Raw genomic sequence first — 20,883 nt, 5'->3', positions numbered from 1 at the left:
CACACTTTGACTTCAAAGATCAAAAATGGCCATAAATGAGCTTGTCCGGGCCATAACTATGTAAACCATTGTGAGATTTTAAAATCATTTGGCAGGTTTGTTCACCATCATTGGACAGTGTGTCGCGCGAAAGAATGACGTCAGTATCTCCAAGGTCAAGGTCACAATCGGAGTTGAAAACCTGGTTTTGTGACAATTTTGTCCCTTGTTTATCATATCTTTGATTTGTGGCTTCATTGTATTAACCGTTTGCTGATACTTAAGGTGGGTGCCATTTTGTTCAGTTGAAGTCGCGAGATCCGATCTTTTTTATGATACCGGTATGTTAAATCGGCCCAGGGCCGATATGATCATACTGGCCGGTCGGATACGAGTAACGCACGCTCGTGAAGTTTATGTGTAACCTTTTATTAAAACGATATGTAATATAAGGGATTTGATTTGTAACAAATCCGTAGTGTAAATTAAGACTTTTGAAGAAATAGAAAACCTCAATGAGGGCCCTATGGCAGAATAGTGACCAGCCAGGCAGCCCCAAATAGTATATGGACCGAAGCCGAAGGCTGGTCACTATTCTGCCATTGGGCCTGAAGTGAGGTTTCCTATTTCTTATATTATACCGAACATTTTTGTGCAGATAAATGTCAATAGAAATAAAAATAAATAACACAATATATATGCCATCAATATTTATCAGTTACTATTAATAATATGTACCGTATTATTGTTGTGCGCGAGTTGTCCCCATGCGAACGTTGGACAGGAGAAATTCGCTTCTTTATACAAATTCATTTTTATTATAAAGCGTTTCACATGTTGAAATACATTTTATATAAAGATAAATGCTTATATAACCGACAACATGTTTCAAAACATTGATCCCAAATATAGCATTTATTTTTTGTTTTTTTTTAACATGTGATTAATAATTTACAAAAAAACACACTCGTGACCTGTCAAACGAATCGTGCGTTTACCCTATACTTTTATTAAACTTTCAAATGAACAGATTTGTCTGGCTTATGAGCTCAAAACAACAGGATATTATCTCACTATTTGCCACCTTCTTTTATAATGCCTTCAATAAAAGAACCAATTTGGTAATTTGTTAAAATCTGTGTAACTTTAGATATATGTTGCATAATATTATATACTATTTATGAATAATGATTATGCAAAATCTTGAATAATAGTTCAGAGTAGGCTTTTAGTATGACTTGTGAGTTCATATATATTTTATACTGAGTACATTTAACATTCATGAACTATTTATAAGAAACATGTAGTAATGAGTAAGGGCATTTGCTTTTTGTTTTTAATATCCTTATTGCACTAGTCATGGGCGTCCGCAGGGTAGATCCTAGGGGGGGGCCAAGGGGGGTTTCTCCCCCTTTTCCGGTGAAGGCGTTGAAAATTTTGAGAATAAGGCCAGATAATGTTGCATCATGAAGTATATCTGGAAGGTTACGAGTTAGGATTTGGAATTGATAAATTGACTGTATTGGAGTGGTTATACCTATTTTTCTCTCCTTTGATCATGGTGACTTTTCTTACATAGAATCTAAATACAGTTTCTGACGTTCGTAATACCATAGGAACTGTGAAAGCAATCGTTAAGTATTTCAGAGAGAGCCCTGCGAGAAGAAGGCTAGTTCCAAACACATCATTGTAAAGCGAAACAAGGTGGACTGCAAAGTAAAAAAGCATACGAATCTTCATCATCGAGCGCAAAACGAACAGAATAAAAAAGGACGACAGACCGCACATCAGCTATGGAGGGCAAGTGCAAAGGCGACATTTGTGATAACGCCTCACATAATAGCCAAATATTCGTCCATTTTAGAGCCCATCACGCAAGCACTTCAGGCTGTTCAATTATGATCGGTGTCAAAACGCACGTCGATAATCTGACATCAATATTTACCGATCATCTAGAAAATGCGGATTCGATTTCCGCGCATGATAATTATATTCGATTGGTCTGGAATTAAAAACAGCCGAAGATATTAGTGTCACAATGACAATACCACGGCAATGTGGCCGTCAAGTACACCGAGCAAATGTTGGTGGAACCAGTGAAGATTACTATCGACGCACGATTTATATTCCGTACATGGACTCACTGATCCAGCCTATAGGAAGCCGATTTTCAGAATCGAATATGCCTGCGTTCATGTTATATCATCTCCATCCGAAACACATAAAAAATTACGATCTTAACCACATCGAAAATTTCGATCGAGCAGGCTAAAAAGATACAGTCCGAACCATCGATGAATTTTATCAAATCGATAATTTTGAACAAGACGCAATGTCATCGTACGACATGAACAAGAAGAAATCCACCATGCAGAATGAGTAAGATTTTGTTGACTTGGTAAAAACGGATTTGTTTCCGGCCGTGCGTGTGGCGATGATCATATTACTAACCCTGCCTGCCACCACTTGTACGGTGGGACGATCATTAAACGCCGAGACGAGTCACAGGCTCTCAGTATTTTGCATGATGAGCGTTCAGAGGGATCGGATCAACACCGAAAAGAATATGTTTATTAAAAAATCATCGAGAAATTTGGCAGAGACCCACGTCGCCTTCACTTCCTATTCAGGGACTGAATAAATGTTAATTGATAGACTTCTCCCCTCGATTTCGCACGAATGAAACATGTTTAAAACAATGTTTTGAGAGTAAATAAAGTGTGCAATAACCGCATCCATGACATGTTTACATGTAAATTGGAGTTTATGTTCGTGTGAAACTAATTAGAGGTCATTCTGACCCAAATTGTTCAATTCAGGAATCATAATTGTACACGTTTAGATTTTTTCATATTCAACTATCTTTTTCGCTCACCGATTTTCCAGGGAGGGTCAGCCGACCCCATTTGCCCCTATGTGCGGACGCCCATGGCACTAGTATATTGTGTTACTGACGCAATTCTGTTTTATATATGTGATTCATTTATCATTTTTAATGTGACCCGTGATTGGTTTAATAAACAATTCTTATTCTGATCCGCTAAGTATATCAAGAAAAATCTTTGCGTTGGAAACCTTGCACATTTGTTACAAATAACCAACATTCTAGCGGGCACTATTAGATGCGCGCGCATCTTTACCGGGCACTATTCAAAATAACGGACCTGTGTAGTTTATATACGCAAAGAAGAAACAAATTTATGTGATATATAATATATAATATTAGTTAAAATATAAGTTGATGCCGTAACACCTGTTAACAATACGATTTACCACGATTAAATGCGAACGGTCACGATTGTCTCTACGATACACGTAAGCGGTCTAATAAAGTCAGTTTGATAAACGATGTTGCTATATAGGATTCTCCATCGTTTTGAAATTCTCAAAAAATTGTGGTGATACGATAAGCCACGAGCGTTTTATATGTTTTAAGCAGTCGTAGCGTTCCGCGATCGATAAGGATATTACCAAAGAAATCAGCAGGCCTTACGTTTTAATAAGCGATTTACTGTAATATACAAAGATTTTTTAATCGTGGACGATCGTAGCCGATATCTTTTGACCGAGGTTTGAACCGCATCAGAATCGATTCGTATGTATCGTGACTTACTTAATCTCAAAATCGAGCTATCGTGGCTTGAAAACGATTTCACGTACACGTCGAAAACAATTTTTTCTTAAATGCATTCGCCTCTAATATGTACAACTATACACAAATTGCATTTGGTGCATTCTGAACAGAGTAGTTTCCTGCTTATAATGTTCAAAATACGTAAGTGAAGATTCTTCACCTTATCGTAACTGCATGAATCCTTCATACGTAATTATGTGGACGTGACTATGTACACGCAAATGTACTGAATTTGTAAAAGTTTTAAAGACAAGTTTACGCACGTTCACGAGTATGCAGGTTCCTTGTACTTTATAAGATATTATATCATACAAACACATGAGTGATCTTTTTTAACGTTTTTTATAAATATAAAAATGTGGAATACGGCGATATTTCATAATAAATCCAGAGACGTAGATAACTACGTCTCAGATAAATCTTACAACTTTTGTTTAACACAAAATATGTTAAACTTCGTTAAACGACGATTCGAGGGATATCACATTTGCCTAGAAAAATAATCTATCTGTTTAATTGCCAAGTGTCAACGATTCACCGTGTACATGTATTTTAAATTTATCACCAAGATAATGTCCAAAGGAATTGTGAGTCTTGTTTTATTTAGACGTAAGATGCCTTTTACAATAATTCACATTCAATATTATGATAGCAACGTTTTTAATTATTATCCATTATCCATTATTATGTAGTTCAAATGCATCGAAGATTTTTTGTCTTTAGAGCCCGCCTTCGGTCTTAGAAATATATGAGTCGCGCTCTGTGAAAATGGGGTTTAATGCATTTATCTAGTGTCGTCCCAGATTAGCCTGGGCTAATAAGGGACAACACTTTCCGCTTTTATGGTATTTTCTGATTAAAGGGAGTCTCTTCTTAGCGAAAATCCAGTTAAGGCGGAAAAGGTCGTCCCTGATTAGCCTGTGCGAACTGCACAGGCTAATCTAGGACGACACTTTGTGCACATGCATTTTACCCCCATTTTCACAGAGCACGGCCCATATGTACAATCATCTCGTAATGAACTCGTTATTTTAACTGATGACGGGGACAAAATCCGTCAGTACAATGACGAATATCTTTTTACACTCCATTTGATGTTAAAAATGAGCATTTAATGTTAATGTGCAGTATAAAGCATGTGGTTGATGTATCGGCGCAGGGGGGAATTCACTGGAGTTTCTGGAAGTGTCCATTACAAACAAGTACATATAAAAAACAGTAAAAAAGAACACATCAGCATTTGACGGATTGCGTTTAAGAGCAGTGAGGCAGTTATCAGATATTTATCTCAGATATCTCAGCCGGCGTGGAACATAATGTCGTCAATGAAAAACATTTTGTAACAAATTAGGAATTTGAAATTATATTAGATGAATTATGAATTCAAGTTAAACAGTTACAGGAGGATTTTGCTACTGAGAGATGATTGAATAATGAAGACATTTATTAATTTAAAGTTATATTCCATTATTTGAGTTGATGCTTAAATTCAATGTGAACAGTACCTGACCATTTGGCGTAGACTTGCAAACGAACGTTTTAGCTTTTACTGACGCAATAAATTTCGACAAATATAACTAAAGCCATAAATGTACCATACTCGTTTACAGGAGTAAATAGCAAACCGTGTAGATAATACTTGCGTTATTATTTTCATATGTCTTAGAAAACATTCGCTTAAAACTGTGATGATTCTTGGAAAAACTTTACTCGCAATAAAGGGGCTACAGAAGTGGTGATACATACTATTTGCAGTACACACAAGCGATACATGGACCACGAATAGCCAACACTATGTGCAGTACACAATATGATGTGGCGAGATAATGTGAGAATCGCTTAGTGACTATTGATAAACGGACATGAGTAACCTTACGTCGGTCTATATAGGGATTTGTATCATATTAACCGCTGTCATTCTGGTAAGAGGCTTCGCTAGCATTTTTTTATTTTAAAATCAACACACATACTTTGTATAATATATTATTTTAGCAGACTTAAATGAGATCTGTATTTTACAAACTTTCTACATAAACGTGGGTCATGCGAACAGTTAATAATATATATAATTTGTAACTAACAAATTAACGCTAATTTTGCATTCTGTTTAATATCATCCAACGAGTCATGAAGACACACTTGTATGGAAAACATCATTAAAAGGGACTTGTAAATTGATTTTCAAATTTTTGATAAAATTCCCTTATTATGTTAATGAAGTAATCTTTACTATTTTGAAAATTTGATTACTAATAACAACATCAAGTTATAATAAAATTTAAAAAATATTACCATACACAGGATTCGAACCTTTAACAGATTGAGCGCTACCGCTGCACTTAGACATTTATCAGCGAACTTTAAATGCTATGTTAGTTCTACACGTAATTACCAAATTATCATGGACAAGCATTACAAACACTTGATTATTTTATTTTGATTATTGTATGAAGTATCCATTTTTTTAAACATTTTTTTAATCGGGAATTTTATTTCGCCTGTTTAAAAATCGTGCGCGCGTTCTTTAAATCTATGACTTTTTTGAAAATAATTACCGAATCATTTTAATATGAGTACTTTATACATGTGTTTCATATAAGTGTGTAACATTTGGGTCGTGCTCTGCGAAAAAAGGGTTTGATGCATGTGCGTAAAGTGTCGTCGGAAATTAGCCTGTGAAGTCCGCACAGGCTAATCAGGGACGACATTTTCCGCTTTTATGGTATCTTTCGTTTACAGAAAGTCTCTTCTTAGCAAAAATCAAGTTTAGGCGGAAAGCGTCGTCGCTGATTAGCCTGGGCGAACTGCACAGGCTAATCTGAGACGACGCTTAACGCACATGCATTAATCCCCCTTTTCAAATAGTGCGGCTCATTTATTTAAGCGCTGGCTAGCATCCATGCATATCTTTAGCCCACATTTACATCCGATTCTCGCTCAATATTCCTACTTTACAAATGGGCTCGGAATAAAACAACAAAACCGTTTAAACTCTTCAATATACTGCACAGTATTCCATTGGAGAACACATTTATAACACTCATATTGTAATCTTAGGAATCAATAAACAATATGAGCCGCGCTCGAGGAAAACGGGGCTTAAAACATGTGCGTAAAGTGTCGTCCCAGTTTAGCCTGTGCAGTCCGCACAGGCTAATCTGGGACGACACTTTTCGCATAAATCGGATTTTTGCCAAGAAGAGACTTCATTTTAACGACAAATGTCATAAAAAAGGAAAGTGTCGTCCCGGATTAGCCTGTGAGTACTACACAGGCTAATCTGGGACGACACTTTACGCACACGCATTGAACCACAGAGCACGGTCCATATGAGCCGCGTTCGAGGTTAACCGGGCTTAGTACATAGGTGGAAAGTTTCTTCCCTTCTTCGCCTGCGCGGACTTCACAGGCTAACTTTTGGCGATACTTTACACACATGCGGTAAGCCCGGTTTTACCAGAGGGACTGATATAATATGTTTTAAGACAGCCTAAAGTCTACGTCACACGTAAAAGGGACATTGCTTGATATCATCATTATATGTACGCATCGTGTCCTAGTTATGACAGAAATTACAATGACCTGTTCATATTTGATAGTGGAACAGTTTTCTGAAATGTTTTGTTGATCCTATTTATTTGTGACAACAACGGGACACGTATTGGTACTTTTACAAATGTATGTACGGTCAATACAGGGTCTGAAATCGAGCAAACAAACCAGACGTGTTATGTGTTGACAGGTTGCAAACAATTGAGTCGCGTTCTGAGAAAACTGGGCATAATGTATATGCGTAAAGTGTCGATCCAGATTAGCCTGTGCAATCCGCACAGGCTAATAAGGGACGACACTTTCTGCCTAAATTGGATTTTTGCTAAGAAGGGACTTCATTTTAACGAAATAAAATCAAAAGCGGAAAGTATCGTTCCTAATTAGCCTGTGCGAATTGCACAGGCTAATCTGGGACGACACTTTACGCACATGTATTATGCCCAGTTTTCTCAACACACGACTCAATTACCCAAACAGTGGCCCTGACGGACTGACCAACTTGGTAGCATGCCTGTTTCAATAGCATTAATAATTATACAAAAACCTCACCATTGACACTAAGCACTGGTTCTACCCCGAAATCGAACTCGAGAGCGTTCCATCAGCCTTAGACTTTCGATGCAATCGGACATAAATAAATAGGTTTAATTAATCAATCATACTAATAGTATCATTAAACGGCAATGCACGATCTTGCTGTAAGCAAAAGTTGAAACAAACACGTATATTTATTTAAAATAAATTGGGTTTAACCCATTTATGCCTAGCATCTAGAAAAAAGGCCTTGGCGAACAGCGTAGACCCAGATGAGACGCCGCATGATGCGGCGTCTCATCTGAGTCTGCGATGTTTGCTTAAAGGAATTTCTGTAAGAAATATTCTAACTATAGAAATAAATATACTAGACATCCCTAATTTTTGGAAATAAATTGACCAAATTTAGAAGGATGGGAGAGTCCACTAGAAATAAATGGGTTAAAGTAAAAGTGATCAGTCGATCGGTTGATCGGAACCAGAACTAAGCTGTCGCCAAAAACATGTTGCCATAGTTACAACTGCTACTGTTTTTTTTCTAGGTTTGTGCCACTGACTACATGCCGGTGATCGCCCCACCATACGAGTTCCTAAGACCCAAACAACCAGGTAAGCAAAAGAAACACCAGACAAAGGGGATCTTATTTATTGTTTATGATTTAAAACAGAAAAAAAAGTATATATTTGTAAAACAGCGCAAACAAAAACAATACAAGATTAAATAACTGCTGATAATAAATTATTGAAAGTGTTTTCGATAGCTGTTTGATATAATACGTTTTCCGTTTTTGCGCCAAAATAAACTAATATAAATAAAATAATACACATCCCATACACACCCCATCGTAAGTCAGGCTTACGTAAGTTTACGTAAAAAGGACCGCTTGAGAAAGAAATATTACGTGAACTTAGCGGCATCGTACACTGACCTTAACCCATTTATGCCTAGTGGACTGTCCCATCCTTCTAAATTGGATCAATTTATTTCCAAAATTAGGGAGATCTAGTATATTTATTTCTATATTTAGAATATTTCGTACAGAAATTCATTTAAGCAAACAGCGCAGACCCTGATGAGACGCCGCAAGGCCTTTTTTTAAAGACTATAGGCATAAATGGGTTAAAGGGACTTGTTCACAGATGTTTGTGTTTTTGAAAACTTAATAATATTTTACTAATAAAACTGTAGCACTTGCGTTATACATAATTATATTTTCAATAAAAAATATTAACAAGATGAAAAACAACAAGAGGGCCAAGATGACCATATTTCGCTCACCTGAGAGGAGTCGGTTCATTCAATCTTTACCAAATGTCAAACTTAACCTAGATATTGTCCAGACAAACATCCTGGTCAAGTTTCATCATTATTGAACCAAAACACTGGCGTATGGAGTGTTTTTATTATGACAAAGATTCATAAAATCTAAAACAAAATAGTGACCTCTAGAGTGTTTACAAGGATTTTGTATAATATAATGAAAATTTGGACAACCTAAGGGCAATAATTATGGAAATTATTTTTTATGTGATTTTGCTCATTATCAAACTTGACTGAGATCTTTCAGCAACTTTGATAAAGAATGCTTGAGGAATGTGAATGCTAGAGTGTTTACAAACCAAATGTGGACGGGCGGACGGCGGAAAAAGACCAATCCTAAAACCTCACCTGAGCAATCAGGTGAGCTAAAATGTGTTTCAACGATCTGAGCCATTTTCCACCTTGTCCGAGAAATCAATAAAACCAATGTATTGACTAATTTTCACGATGATTAGGCAAAATATGTGACTTCTATAGTGTTCGATCACAAGGTTTCTCTCTAGTCACATAAGGAAAACTGTCCCCCCTTGCAGCCATGTTTTTTGACCGATCGGAACCATTTGCGAACACATCTGAGATATATATAAAACCAATCTTTTCACCAAGTTTCATGATGATTGAGAAAAACATGTGACTTCTAGAGTGTTCACATGCTTTTTTTACTACATAAATATTCATGTTATTCAACAGATTGGAACTATTTTCGAACTCAACTCTCATATCAAGGAAACCAATGTTCTGACCAATTTCATGAAAATTGGGCCAAAACGTGACTTCTAGAGTGTTTACATGTTTTCACTATATACATAGAGAGAAAAAATGCGCCGCCGACTGGCGGCCATGTTTTTTCACCGATCGGGACCATTTTCGAACTCGTCCGAGATATCAATAAAACCAATGTTTTGACCCACTTTCTTTCATGATTATTGGGCAAAAAGTGTGACTTCTAGAGTGTTTACAAGGTTTCTCTATAGCCAAATAAGGAAAACTGCCCCGCCCACTGGCGGCCATGTTTTTTAACGGACCTGAACCACTTTTGAATTCAACCAACATATCATTAAGACAAACATGAAGATTGGGCATGAAATGTAACTTCTACAGTGTTAACAAGTTTTTTTCTTTTTTGACCTAGTGACCTAGTTTTTGACCCGGAACGACCCAGTTTCGAACTCGACCGAGATTTCATTGGGACAAAGCTTCTGACCAAGTTTCATGAAGATCGGACAAGAAATGTAGCCTCTAGAGTGTTTACGAACAAATGTGGACGGACGGACGACGGACAAAGACCGGTCACAAAAGCTCACCTTAGCAATCAGGTGAGCTAAAAAGTGAACAAGTCCTGCTGGGGATTTATCACGAGAGCTCGCTACTACTATTCCACGCAGGTTTATAAAATAAGAATTAAAATTATGTATGAAAAGTGTTACAAACGCTTCATAACTTTTACTATTTTGATTGATGATTATCAATAAACGAACATACATAGTTGTCCTGTCTTTGTCACAAGTATTATTTTGCTTATTTTATTATTATTCTCTTTTTAAATTATTATTCTTTTATAAATTTATGGAAAAAAAAGAAAAAAGTAATTTTGCCAAACTGAAAACACGTGCACTAGAACTTAAGCGCAATGCGTACCATAGGTTTCAGTGGGTAGACCCAGAATGGTGAGTCACACTTTTCACTCGAATGTGTGTGTACCCACTATATGCTTTAATACAATTTATAAAGTTTGGATATTATATATGAGCCGTGCTCTGAGAAAAAGGGATTTAATGCATGTGCGAAAAGTGCCGTCCCAGATTAGCCTGTGCAGTTCTCACAAGCTAATCAGGGACGACATTTTCCGCTTTTATGATATTTTCTGTTTAAAAAAGTCTCTTCATAGATAAAAAATACAGTTTAGGCGGAAAGTCTCGTCCCTGATTAGCCTGTGCGGACTGCACAACTGTATATGGGACGACGCTTTACACACATGCATTTAACCCCCTTTTCACAGAGCGCGGCTCATATATTGTTATTAGTTTACGAACGAAATACGACTCTTTTAGCGCGAACACAACCATGATACACAAAAGTTTCTTATTCTGATGTGTTTAGCTACGATATTTAGCTGCGACTTTATGTTGTCAAAAAGCTACGATGTTTAACTACGACTTAATGTTGTCAAAAACAACGATTTTTAGCTACGACTTTATGTTGTCAATAAGTAATATTTGTCATACGAAATACTTATTTCTTTCTTGAATGTACAATTTTTCATTAATTTAACATTGGAATTGCTCCATTATTATTAAATCTTCTTTTCTGTTTTGGGAAAGCCGTTTGTCCGGCGATGCCCTTTTTTATAACAGGAAATTATGCAATGCTCTCATATGCTCAAGTTGCCCAATCATGAAAAAAACTTAATTTGAAGTAAGAGAAAAAAAAGAAAGAAAAACAATCAATATAAAACTGAGACGAAAAGCCTATACAGAAAACGACAGTAAGTTCAACAATATCTGTTGCTATAATCATGACATCTGGTTTAAATATTCGTCTTAATACGATGTATTCACGTTCTATTCACTTAACAAGTTGTGTTTACTAGTATTTAAGTAAAGTAATTTATCAAGCGCATATGGATTCATGAAATCAAAATAATGTGAAACACGACGTTTTTAACGCTTTTTTTTTGGTCGCAGTTGTGTGCGTAATGTCTTTTTGTATCGTAGAGAAGATGCTACATCACCATGGGTAGTTGATAACTTTCATTATGCTTAATTAGTTATTAACTTATACTATTACATAAGAACCGTGCTCTGTGAAAAAGGGGTTTAATACATGTGCGTAAAGTTTCGTCCCAGATTAGCTTGTGCAGTCTGCAAAAGCGTCCGGACTGCAAATATATCAATCTGGGACACTTTACTAACATGCAGTAAGCCCAGTTTTGCAGGAAAAAGGCTCTTTTGGTTAAATATTAATAGTTATTGTCAAGTGAAAAGTACTCAGTTAATTTAAATTAACATTTTATGAAAATTAAAAAAACACACTATATATTTAATTATAAATTATAAACTGTTGGAACTTTTCGAATAACATATTAAAATTGCAGCTGGAATGTCTTGTACATTTTATAATTACCGTGCTTATTATAGAAAATGTTTCAGATAATATTTATATTAACGAGTTCTTGAGACTTTAAGTTGAGAGTTTTTGTAAGACTTTTAAAAGGTTTGATGGACATCAAGGAGTATAAAGTCCATCCTATTTCAGTGGTTATTTAAAACATGCAAAATGCGAAGTCCGAAAGACACGTGTTAATAAACAATAAAGGTACATATAGCAACATTTAGTTAAAAAACTAGTTTATACCAGTGTTTTTATTTTATTTGATAGCACAATGTCCATTTATTTAATACAATAAGATCGCATAGTATTACGTTCTAAAGTCAAAGCAGAATAATATAAACTATTGTTAAAATCAGAAAAATTGGGCCGCGTCTTGAAAAACTTGGCTTAATACATTTGAGTATAGTGGTGCCCCATCTTAGCATGTGCACTTCGCACAGGCATATCAGGGATGGCACTTTCCGCTAGAATGGGTTACCGTTTAGAAAATACTTCATTTAAACGAAAACATCCCAAAATACGAAACTACTTTATTAAAGTGTCGTCACTGATGAGCGTGTAAGCAATATGCATTAAGCCCGGTTTTCTCAGACCGAGGCTAAATATTTTATGAGAGTGCAATTAATGCTAAAGTACAATTACAACTACTTTATTTAATGACACTATTATCTAAACAAAGCCCGTAAGTATGCCATTAATCCTCAGCAAATACCGGTGTGTAGGTATCCATCAAAACACTTAGTTTTATTCAGTGTTTGTTCAATACAAATTACCGGTAACTGAAGTACGTACGACCTTCGTTTTTTGGTTGTTCTTTTGATTTCTTAAGTCTCAAATTTTATTTATAAAGTGAGTGATTTACAAGAGCAAATCAAATTAAATTAAAACATCAATTAAGACAAGTTACTAAAGAAAATGTTTTAGATGTTATAGTCAAGATTGATGTTTACCATCACAATTGTTTGTAGTCTCCGCATCGTTCGACCTCGTAACAGAGGCATGAGTGATCAGTCCATTAAGAGCTTGATTTAATAGCTAATTAACTTTTTGCATACCCAATCAAAGGCCAGCGATTTGTTCGTCGTACATTCTTGCATGCGACCTTTATTAATGTTTTCACGATACTGGGCTAATAATTTAAAATGTAACTTAAGAGAAATATTCATTGAGTGATGGGCATTTAGTTTTCTTAGGTTTTAATACGTTCTTCTGCCCAAAATGGAGCCATATAGTGGTCGCTTCGTCCGAGCTTGGGTGGCTGGGGGTGTTATGGGTCCGTCAGTCCGGATTTCAAAACCCACACAGGCTAATCTGGTACGGCACTTTTCGCATTTAAGGTATGTTTTTGTTAGAAGGAAGTCTCCTCTTAGCGAATATACAGGTAACATGGAAAGTGTCGTCCCATCCGCAAAAAGCACATCAGGGACGACAATTCACGCACATGCATTAAACCCCATTTTCCAAGAGCACGATCAAAAGTCAGATTATGATCCACCATGACCAGACGCCTTGTCGTGAAGATCTCCCACGCTCCTGTATATACTGTCACAATACTAGGCCAAATGTTATAAATATTAGTTTCCTCTATTGAACTTTAAAAGGACCTTTTCACAGATTTTGGCATGTTTTGAAGTTGTTCCTTAAATGCTTTTTATTTATACATGTATACATCGGAACTAAAGAGTTCCAGTATAAAACACAATTAGATTAAAGAAATAAAATTAGCAATCCACACTTTGGCTCGAACCACTGACCCTTGGATTTAAAGCTCTGCGCTTTAACCACTCGGCAATCCGTGCTGACGCTATATTTGAAGTATTTATTACTTTATACAAACAATCTTAGTTATGTCACAAAATATAACGATAATATCAGAACTTTCCTAATGACACAATCGTTTCGCGTTTTTAAAGCTTTATTATTTTAAGGTTTAAATCGTCAAATGATGCATATACTCGACATTTTGGAGCATGGATAATGTTCAGTTTACTGTTTTCATGTAGAAAACACAAATCAAACAAAATATTTGCAAATTGAAACATTGTTTTTCTTCAGTTTTTTCAATTTATCAAACTGTGAAAAGGTCCCTTTATCATGTCGAGATGAGTTGCCATATATAACTTAACCCTGCTCTGTGAAAAAGGGGTTTAATGCATGTGCGCAGTGTGTCGTCCCAGAGTAGCCTGTGCAGTCCGCACTGGCTAACCAGGAACGACACATTCCGGCTTAACTTGATGTGTGTTAGGAATAGACTTTTTAAACGAAAAATATCATTAAAGCGCTCTTAAATAGATTTGTTAATTTAAAACATTTAATGAAAAACTTCGAAACATGCTAAAATCTGTGAACAAGTCCCTTTAATGTATTTCCGCCCCTCCATCCTCATCTTACATTAATATACACTGTACTTCGGGGGTCAGTACCATTACGTGAAACGCCTTGTTCTTCATGTTTAGTTGAAAAATATATTTGAAATGAACCATTTATGAAGCGAATCGCACTGTTCATTATATTAGAAAACGTTACGTACAGAAAATCCTTCGAGATCTGGAATTAGTTCATGTGTCGTTATTGCAGTGGTGTCACTATTGAGGTAACAGTCGCCCCTGAGTTTTCCACTAAATGCTGTTCGCTTGCGTGTGTACATTCTATAAAGCGGCTTGATCTCTGTCCTAGAATGCGTGTCCTCCTGTCGGGGTTTACCAGACGGTGACTACCCGTCCTGTGAGGGATGTCTCTTCTTCACCACGTGCTCCAACGGCCGCACGTATCCGGCGCGCGTCTGCTCATGGTTTGGCGGGCTGTACTGGAACAACAAGTATAAACTCTGTGACTGGCATCCGTCCACCTGTTTCAAGAAAAAGTCAGAAAACAGTGAGTATATGAGTCGCTTTCACTGAAAACTGTGCTTTGACCACGTGCGTTAATTGTCGAACCAGATTAGCCTGTGCAGTCCGCACATGATAACCATGGACGACGCTTTCCGCTTTAATGAATTATTTTGTTTTAATGAGGTCTCTTCTTAATGAAAATCCAGTTTAGGCGTAATGTGTTGCCCCTGATAAGCCTGTGTGGACGGCACAGGCCAAGTCGGGACGACACTTCACGCACATGCATTAAGCCCAGTATTCACAGTAGGAGGCTTGTATAACGTACCTTTGCATATGAAGTCTAAACAGAGAAGTTCGAGGCGGGTTCGTTGATACTGCTTATGCTATTTGCTTAATTCAGTGACCAACTGGTGCATTATGAAAGGTATCTCAATATTGAATAGAAACGAATACATGCCTAAAAGTAGTGCTCAGAAAAAAGAATTAAATATGAATCATAAAGCTTCCATTCAATAATTAAGCACGGTTTTATGGAAGGGAGGAGGGAGGCGAGGAGGGAGGGGAGGAGGGATGCGTACGCCTGTACGCCTTCTCTTAATGTTCTTATCGCCTTTAGGCATGTATTTTTGTAGCTGCAGTCGTACTCAATAATCCCGACACTCAATACATCAACCAATTCTTAATTATCATTTGCGTAATGGTAGGTATAGATGCGATTCGTTTCCAAATATTTTAACTTCTCTTAACGACCTTAACGACAATATGATTAAGATTTATGCGTTTAAATGACATAATATATGAAAAAACTGTTATACAATTTATGCACATGTGAACAAAAACACCTAACATAACGATTTAAAGGAAAAGCGTCGTTGAAATGCTTGATTTCTATTCAACTCTAGCTGGTATATGACGAAAGAAAAACGCCTTTCCCCCTCCTTCTCCTCCTCCTAATCATTATCATTGTCAACATAATTTTCATCGTCATCATCGTAGTTAACATAAAAGTATCATTATAACCATCACAAACACCACACCCACAATAAGCAACTCGGAGGTGACATCTCAAATCAGACGATCGGTGCTCGTAATATCACGTGCACGTTTTTCTCTCTATTCTTTCAGGTCCAAACTGTATCCATAGCGACGAATGTCGGGAGATGCCGGATGGAGACTACCAGTCGTGTACCGGATGTATGGTATACATCACGTGCTCGGGAGGCCGCGCCTACGACGGGAGGCCGTGTCCGTGGCTGCTCGTGTGGAATGAGCACCGGAAGCGCTGTGAGTGGAACTCGCCGACTTGTAAGCCCAGTGAAGAAGAGTTGGAACAGAGACAAGAACTTTTACGAAAGATGTATGGTTTATGATTAAATGTGTCTTGTTCTGTAAAAATTGGGCAAAATGCATTTGCGTAAAGTGTCATCCCAGATTAGCCTGTGCAGTCCGCACAGGCTAATCAGGACGACACTTTCCGCCTAAACTTAATTTTCGGTAAGGAGGGACTTCCTTGAAACTATAAATACCATTTAAGCGGACTGCACAGGCTAATCTGGGAAGACACTATACGCACATGCATTATGCCCAGTTTTGTCAAAACGCGACTCATATGCAATACATGGGTGCACGAATATGATTGTTGTTTGGTTTCATATGATATGTATTGACTGATGACTTGTGTAAATATGTGTAATTAATGGTTGACACGTTGTGTGGTTTGTTATCAAAAGGTTTTGACTCATTTTGTGTGTAGCATATTTAAATAAAAGAATGTAAGCATATTTTTCAACAAATTTTGCATTGACGTTCAGACCAGGCGCTGTGTGGATACAGGATACAAAACATGGGATTTACTTATGGTCGTATACGCCTTGCGTGTTTATGTTTCTCATAACCTTATTTTGTCTTGGATATTTTCATTATTTTATTTTGGACTGATTAACGTTGTACGTAATTAAGCAAACCAGTTTAAATGCGTCTAGTGCCGCTACTGTGCATAATGATCATTACAGCTTATGGTAATCATAACGGTTCCTTTGCGATATTGCAATAGTTTATTATAAAACCATTGCTGAAAAATATGTGTAATTATTATTGTTAAATGTCGAACAAATAAACAGTTACATTTTGTAGTTCATGATTCAAATATCAGTACCTACAGCATCTGAAAAATGTCTATCATAACCCTGAAATACCTCAATCGTGTGATGACGTATGTTATTCCACGATATAAGTGTTTGACGTTCATCAATATAAGTGATTGATATTCTTAAATCTCAGTGTCTTAAATTCCTCAATCTAAGTGTCTGAGATTCTCAGTCCAAGTCTATGAAATCCCTCAATCTGAATGTCTTACATTCCTAAATATAAATGTCTGACATTCCTCAATCTATGTGTCTGACATTCCTTAATATAAGTGTCTGACATTCCTCAATCTGAGTCTTACATTCCTCAAGCTAAGTGTTTGACATTCCTCAATCTAAGTGTCTGACATTCCTTAATCTAAGTGTCTGACATCCCTCAATCTGAGTCTTACATTCCTAAAGCTAAGTGTCTGACATCCTCAATCTAAGTGTCTGACATTCCTAAATCCGAGAGTTGTACATTCTTCAAGCTAAGTGTCTGACATTCCCCAATCTAAGTGTCTGACATTCCTTAATCTAAGTGTCTGACATCCCTCAATCTTAGTGTCTTACATTCGTAAATATAAATGTCTGACATTCCTCAATCTAAGTGCCTGACATTCCTGAATATAAGTTTCTGATATCCCTCAATCTGAGTCTGACATTCCTCAAGCTTAGTGTCTGACATTTCTCAATTTTAGTGTCTGACATTCCTTAATCTAAGTGTCTGACATCCCTCAATCTGAGTCTTACTTTCCTCAAGCTAAGTGTCTAACGTTCCTCAATCTAAGTGTCTGACAATCCTTAATCTAAGTGTCTGACATCCCTCACTCTGAGAGTTGTACATTCCTCAAGCTAAGTGTCTGACAGTCCTCATAAGTGTCTGTCATTCATCAGTCTAAGTGTCTGACATCCCTCAATCTGAGAGTCTTACATTCCTTAAGCTAAGTGTCTGACATTCCTCGATTTAAGTGTTTGACATTCCTTAATGTAAGTGTATTACATGCCTCAATCTGAGTCTTACATTCCTCAAGCCAATTGTCTGACATTCCTCAATCTAAGTGTCTGACATTCCTCAGTCTAAGTGTCTTACATCACTCAATCTTAGTGTCTGAAATTCCCGAATCTAAGGCGCTGACATGTCCCAATCTATTTGACAATCCCAAATCTTAGTTTCTTACATCCCTCAATCTAAGTGTCTGACATTCCTCAATATAAGTGTCTGACATTCACAAATGTTTGTTTCTGACATTACCCAAGCTTAGTGTCTTACATCTGTCAGTCTTAGTGTCTGACATTCCTCAATCTAAGTGTCTTACATTCCTAATTCTTAGGCGCTGACATTCCTCAATCTTAATATCTGACATTACTTAGTCTCATCATCTTAGATACGTAAATCTTAGAGCTAACGGAAATATATCATAGTGCTGACAAACCTACATCTTACAACTAATTATACTCAAACGAAGTGTCTGATATTCCATAATCTAATTGTGTAACATTCCTTTTTAAGTTTTAAGGGTTTGAATTCTCTCAGTTTTAGATTTCACATAGCTTAATCTTAGCGCTGACATCTTGTTATCTTAGTAATGACAATTCTCGATGCTTTGTGGACATAATGCAATCATAGTGTGGGACAATAATACGTATCCCTGCTAACATATTGCGCTCTAGGAAACCTTGGCTTCATGCATGGGTGTTAGGTGTCATCCCAGATCAGGGAGGCCACTTTCCACCTGAAAGGGATTGCACAGCCTAATCTGAAATGGCACTCTTACCACATGAATTAAGCCCAGTTTTCCCAGAACTAGACTCAAACATACTCACATGTCATTCTGGTTTTAGGCAATAACAGTGTATTGTAAAAGAAATGTAAGTAATTAAAAAAAATCAAATTGTTGATGAAAAGGGTTTCTATGCTTTGCTTTACTATTCTATATGGGCTGTGCTATGTAAAAAGTTGGTTTAATGCATGTGCGTAAAGTGTCATCCCAGATTAGCTTGGGCTTATCAGGGACGACACTCTCCGCATAAAATTAATTTTTGTTGAGAAGAAACTTTCTTTATTAAAAAAATATCATAAAAGCGGAAAGTGTCGTCCCTGAATAGCCTGTGCAGACAGCACAGGCTTATATGGGACGACACTTTACGCAAATGCATTAAACCACCTTTTCACAGAGTGAGGCTCATATATTAAGATTGATGAGTATCCATAAAATTATAACATTTTAAAATATTTGTTGTCATGAGTGAAATCGGGTTTTGGATATAATGTATAAATTAAAGTGTATATACATTCTATTCTGATTCTATGCCAGTTGATTTGAGTCTGTGAATAAGTCGCTTTAACAACTGCTTTAAACCACAATTTTTCATATGCAATATTGGATACTTGAATACTTCACATGTATAGGAAATTTCACCAAACTTTTAAATGAATTATCACAAGAAGCATTTATTATTAAAATAACAAAGAACTAAATCATAACAAGGTAAGATGATAAATGGCAATATATCTGCAAAATTATGTGTATCCATCATATTCAGACTATTTATCATAGAAAAAAAAAATAATAATGCAAAAGCATATTTTGAGCTAAATGTCTAGATTGATCAGATTAAACTTAAAACCATTTAACCCTTAAACTGGGTCAACCCGTAACCACTTAGATATATATTTTAACGCATCTGTAGTCCCTCAGAAAGTTTCATGTAATTAAAGACCTTTCTTACTAGATTCTAGTTTTAAAGGCATCATTTCCAACCATTAGATACTGATGAACAGCAAACAGCATAAAATCCGAACAGACTGCGAATTACTTGAAGGTTGTTCTGGTTTTATGCTGTTTGAACGAAGATAGTTTCACTTTGCTTCTGAGTGGGAAAGGGTTAATCAGGCATACCACTTGAAGGGACCTTTTAACAGATTTCAGCATGTTTTGAAGTTTGTCATAAAAGCTTTAAATTTGATACATGTAAACATTGGAACTAAATTGCACCAGTAAAAAACAAGAATAAAAAAAAGAAAGTATACCTCAACTGGGCTGAAACCACTGACTCTTGATGTAATAAAAGGCACCGCATAACGAGTGCCAACGCTTGGCTGCGGGTGCAGTTTTTAATAAATGAAAGCTTGTCAGATTTTTTTTTTTTTTTAGGGGTCACAGTGACCTTGACCATTTACCTAGTAACCCAAAAATGGGTGTGGCGTGTAGAACTCATCAAGGTGCATTTACATATGAAGCACTTTGATTTTAGAGCCAATGTTCAAAAGGTTGAAAAAATATTAAGGTTTTAGCACGGCGCGGACGGCGGAAGACACGACGAGCTGGCTATGAAAATAACTCAGGTTTTCTCCGAAAACATCCGAGCTAAAAATCTAGTGCTTAAACCACTAGGCCATCCATGCTCATACAAGGAGAAGTGTATTTTAAAAATAATATGAGCATTCCTCGTAATGTCACAAAGTATATTGATAACAACAGAACTCTTCTTATTATTAAATCACTTTGCTACTGTAAAACTTGATAATTGAAAGGTTTTTGAATTGTCAAAAAAGTATATAATTTATATTATAGAGCATGTGAAATGTTCAGTATTACTGTCTCCTCAAAAATATAACTACAACCAAAATTTGCAAATCTGAAACAATTTTTTTCAATTTTGTCAATTTATCACAACGTGTAAAGGTCCCGTTACAACAATTATCAAACTGAAGGTTTAAATGTGTATGGACAATTTTTGCTATCAATGATTGTCCATAACATGTAGATGAAGGGGGAAAAATAACACATATCA

The 20,883-nt window shown here is 36.4% G+C and overlaps 1 protein-coding gene across 1 annotated transcript; it reads left to right on the top strand.

Annotated features, from left to right (window-relative positions):
* The first annotated feature begins 4,864 nt into the window (after positions 1 to 4,864).
* LOC127860947 (probable chitinase 10) lies at positions 4,865 to 17,094 on the top strand. The gene is made up of 4 exons (XM_052399270.1): positions 4,865 to 5,535; positions 8,242 to 8,308; positions 14,808 to 15,005; positions 16,088 to 17,094. Exons 1-4 carry the CDS (start codon positions 5,476 to 5,478, stop codon positions 16,330 to 16,332), a joined length of 570 nt encoding a protein of 189 aa, XP_052255230.1. The 5' UTR covers positions 4,865 to 5,475; the 3' UTR covers positions 16,333 to 17,094.
* The last annotated feature ends 3,789 nt before the right edge of the window (positions 17,095 to 20,883 follow it).

This window comes from Dreissena polymorpha, chromosome 15 (genome assembly GCF_020536995.1).
Source record: "Dreissena polymorpha isolate Duluth1 chromosome 15, UMN_Dpol_1.0, whole genome shotgun sequence".
Classification (NCBI taxonomy): domain Eukaryota; kingdom Metazoa; phylum Mollusca; class Bivalvia; order Myida; family Dreissenidae; genus Dreissena; species Dreissena polymorpha.
This window is presented reverse-complemented; position numbering and strand designations above follow the sequence as displayed.

Excerpts from the sequence above, each read along its gene's own strand:
- LOC127860947 (XM_052399270.1), top strand. The coding sequence starts at position 5,476 with ATGAGTAACCTTACGTCGGTCTATATAGGGATTTGTATCATATTAACC. Across the intron at positions 5,536-8,241 it reads TATTAACCGCTGTCATTCTG|GTTTGTGCCACTGACTACAT; the intron begins GTAAGAGGCTTC and ends TTTTTTTTCTAG. Across the intron at positions 8,309-14,807 it reads CCTAAGACCCAAACAACCAG|AATGCGTGTCCTCCTGTCGG; the intron begins GTAAGCAAAAGA and ends TCTCTGTCCTAG.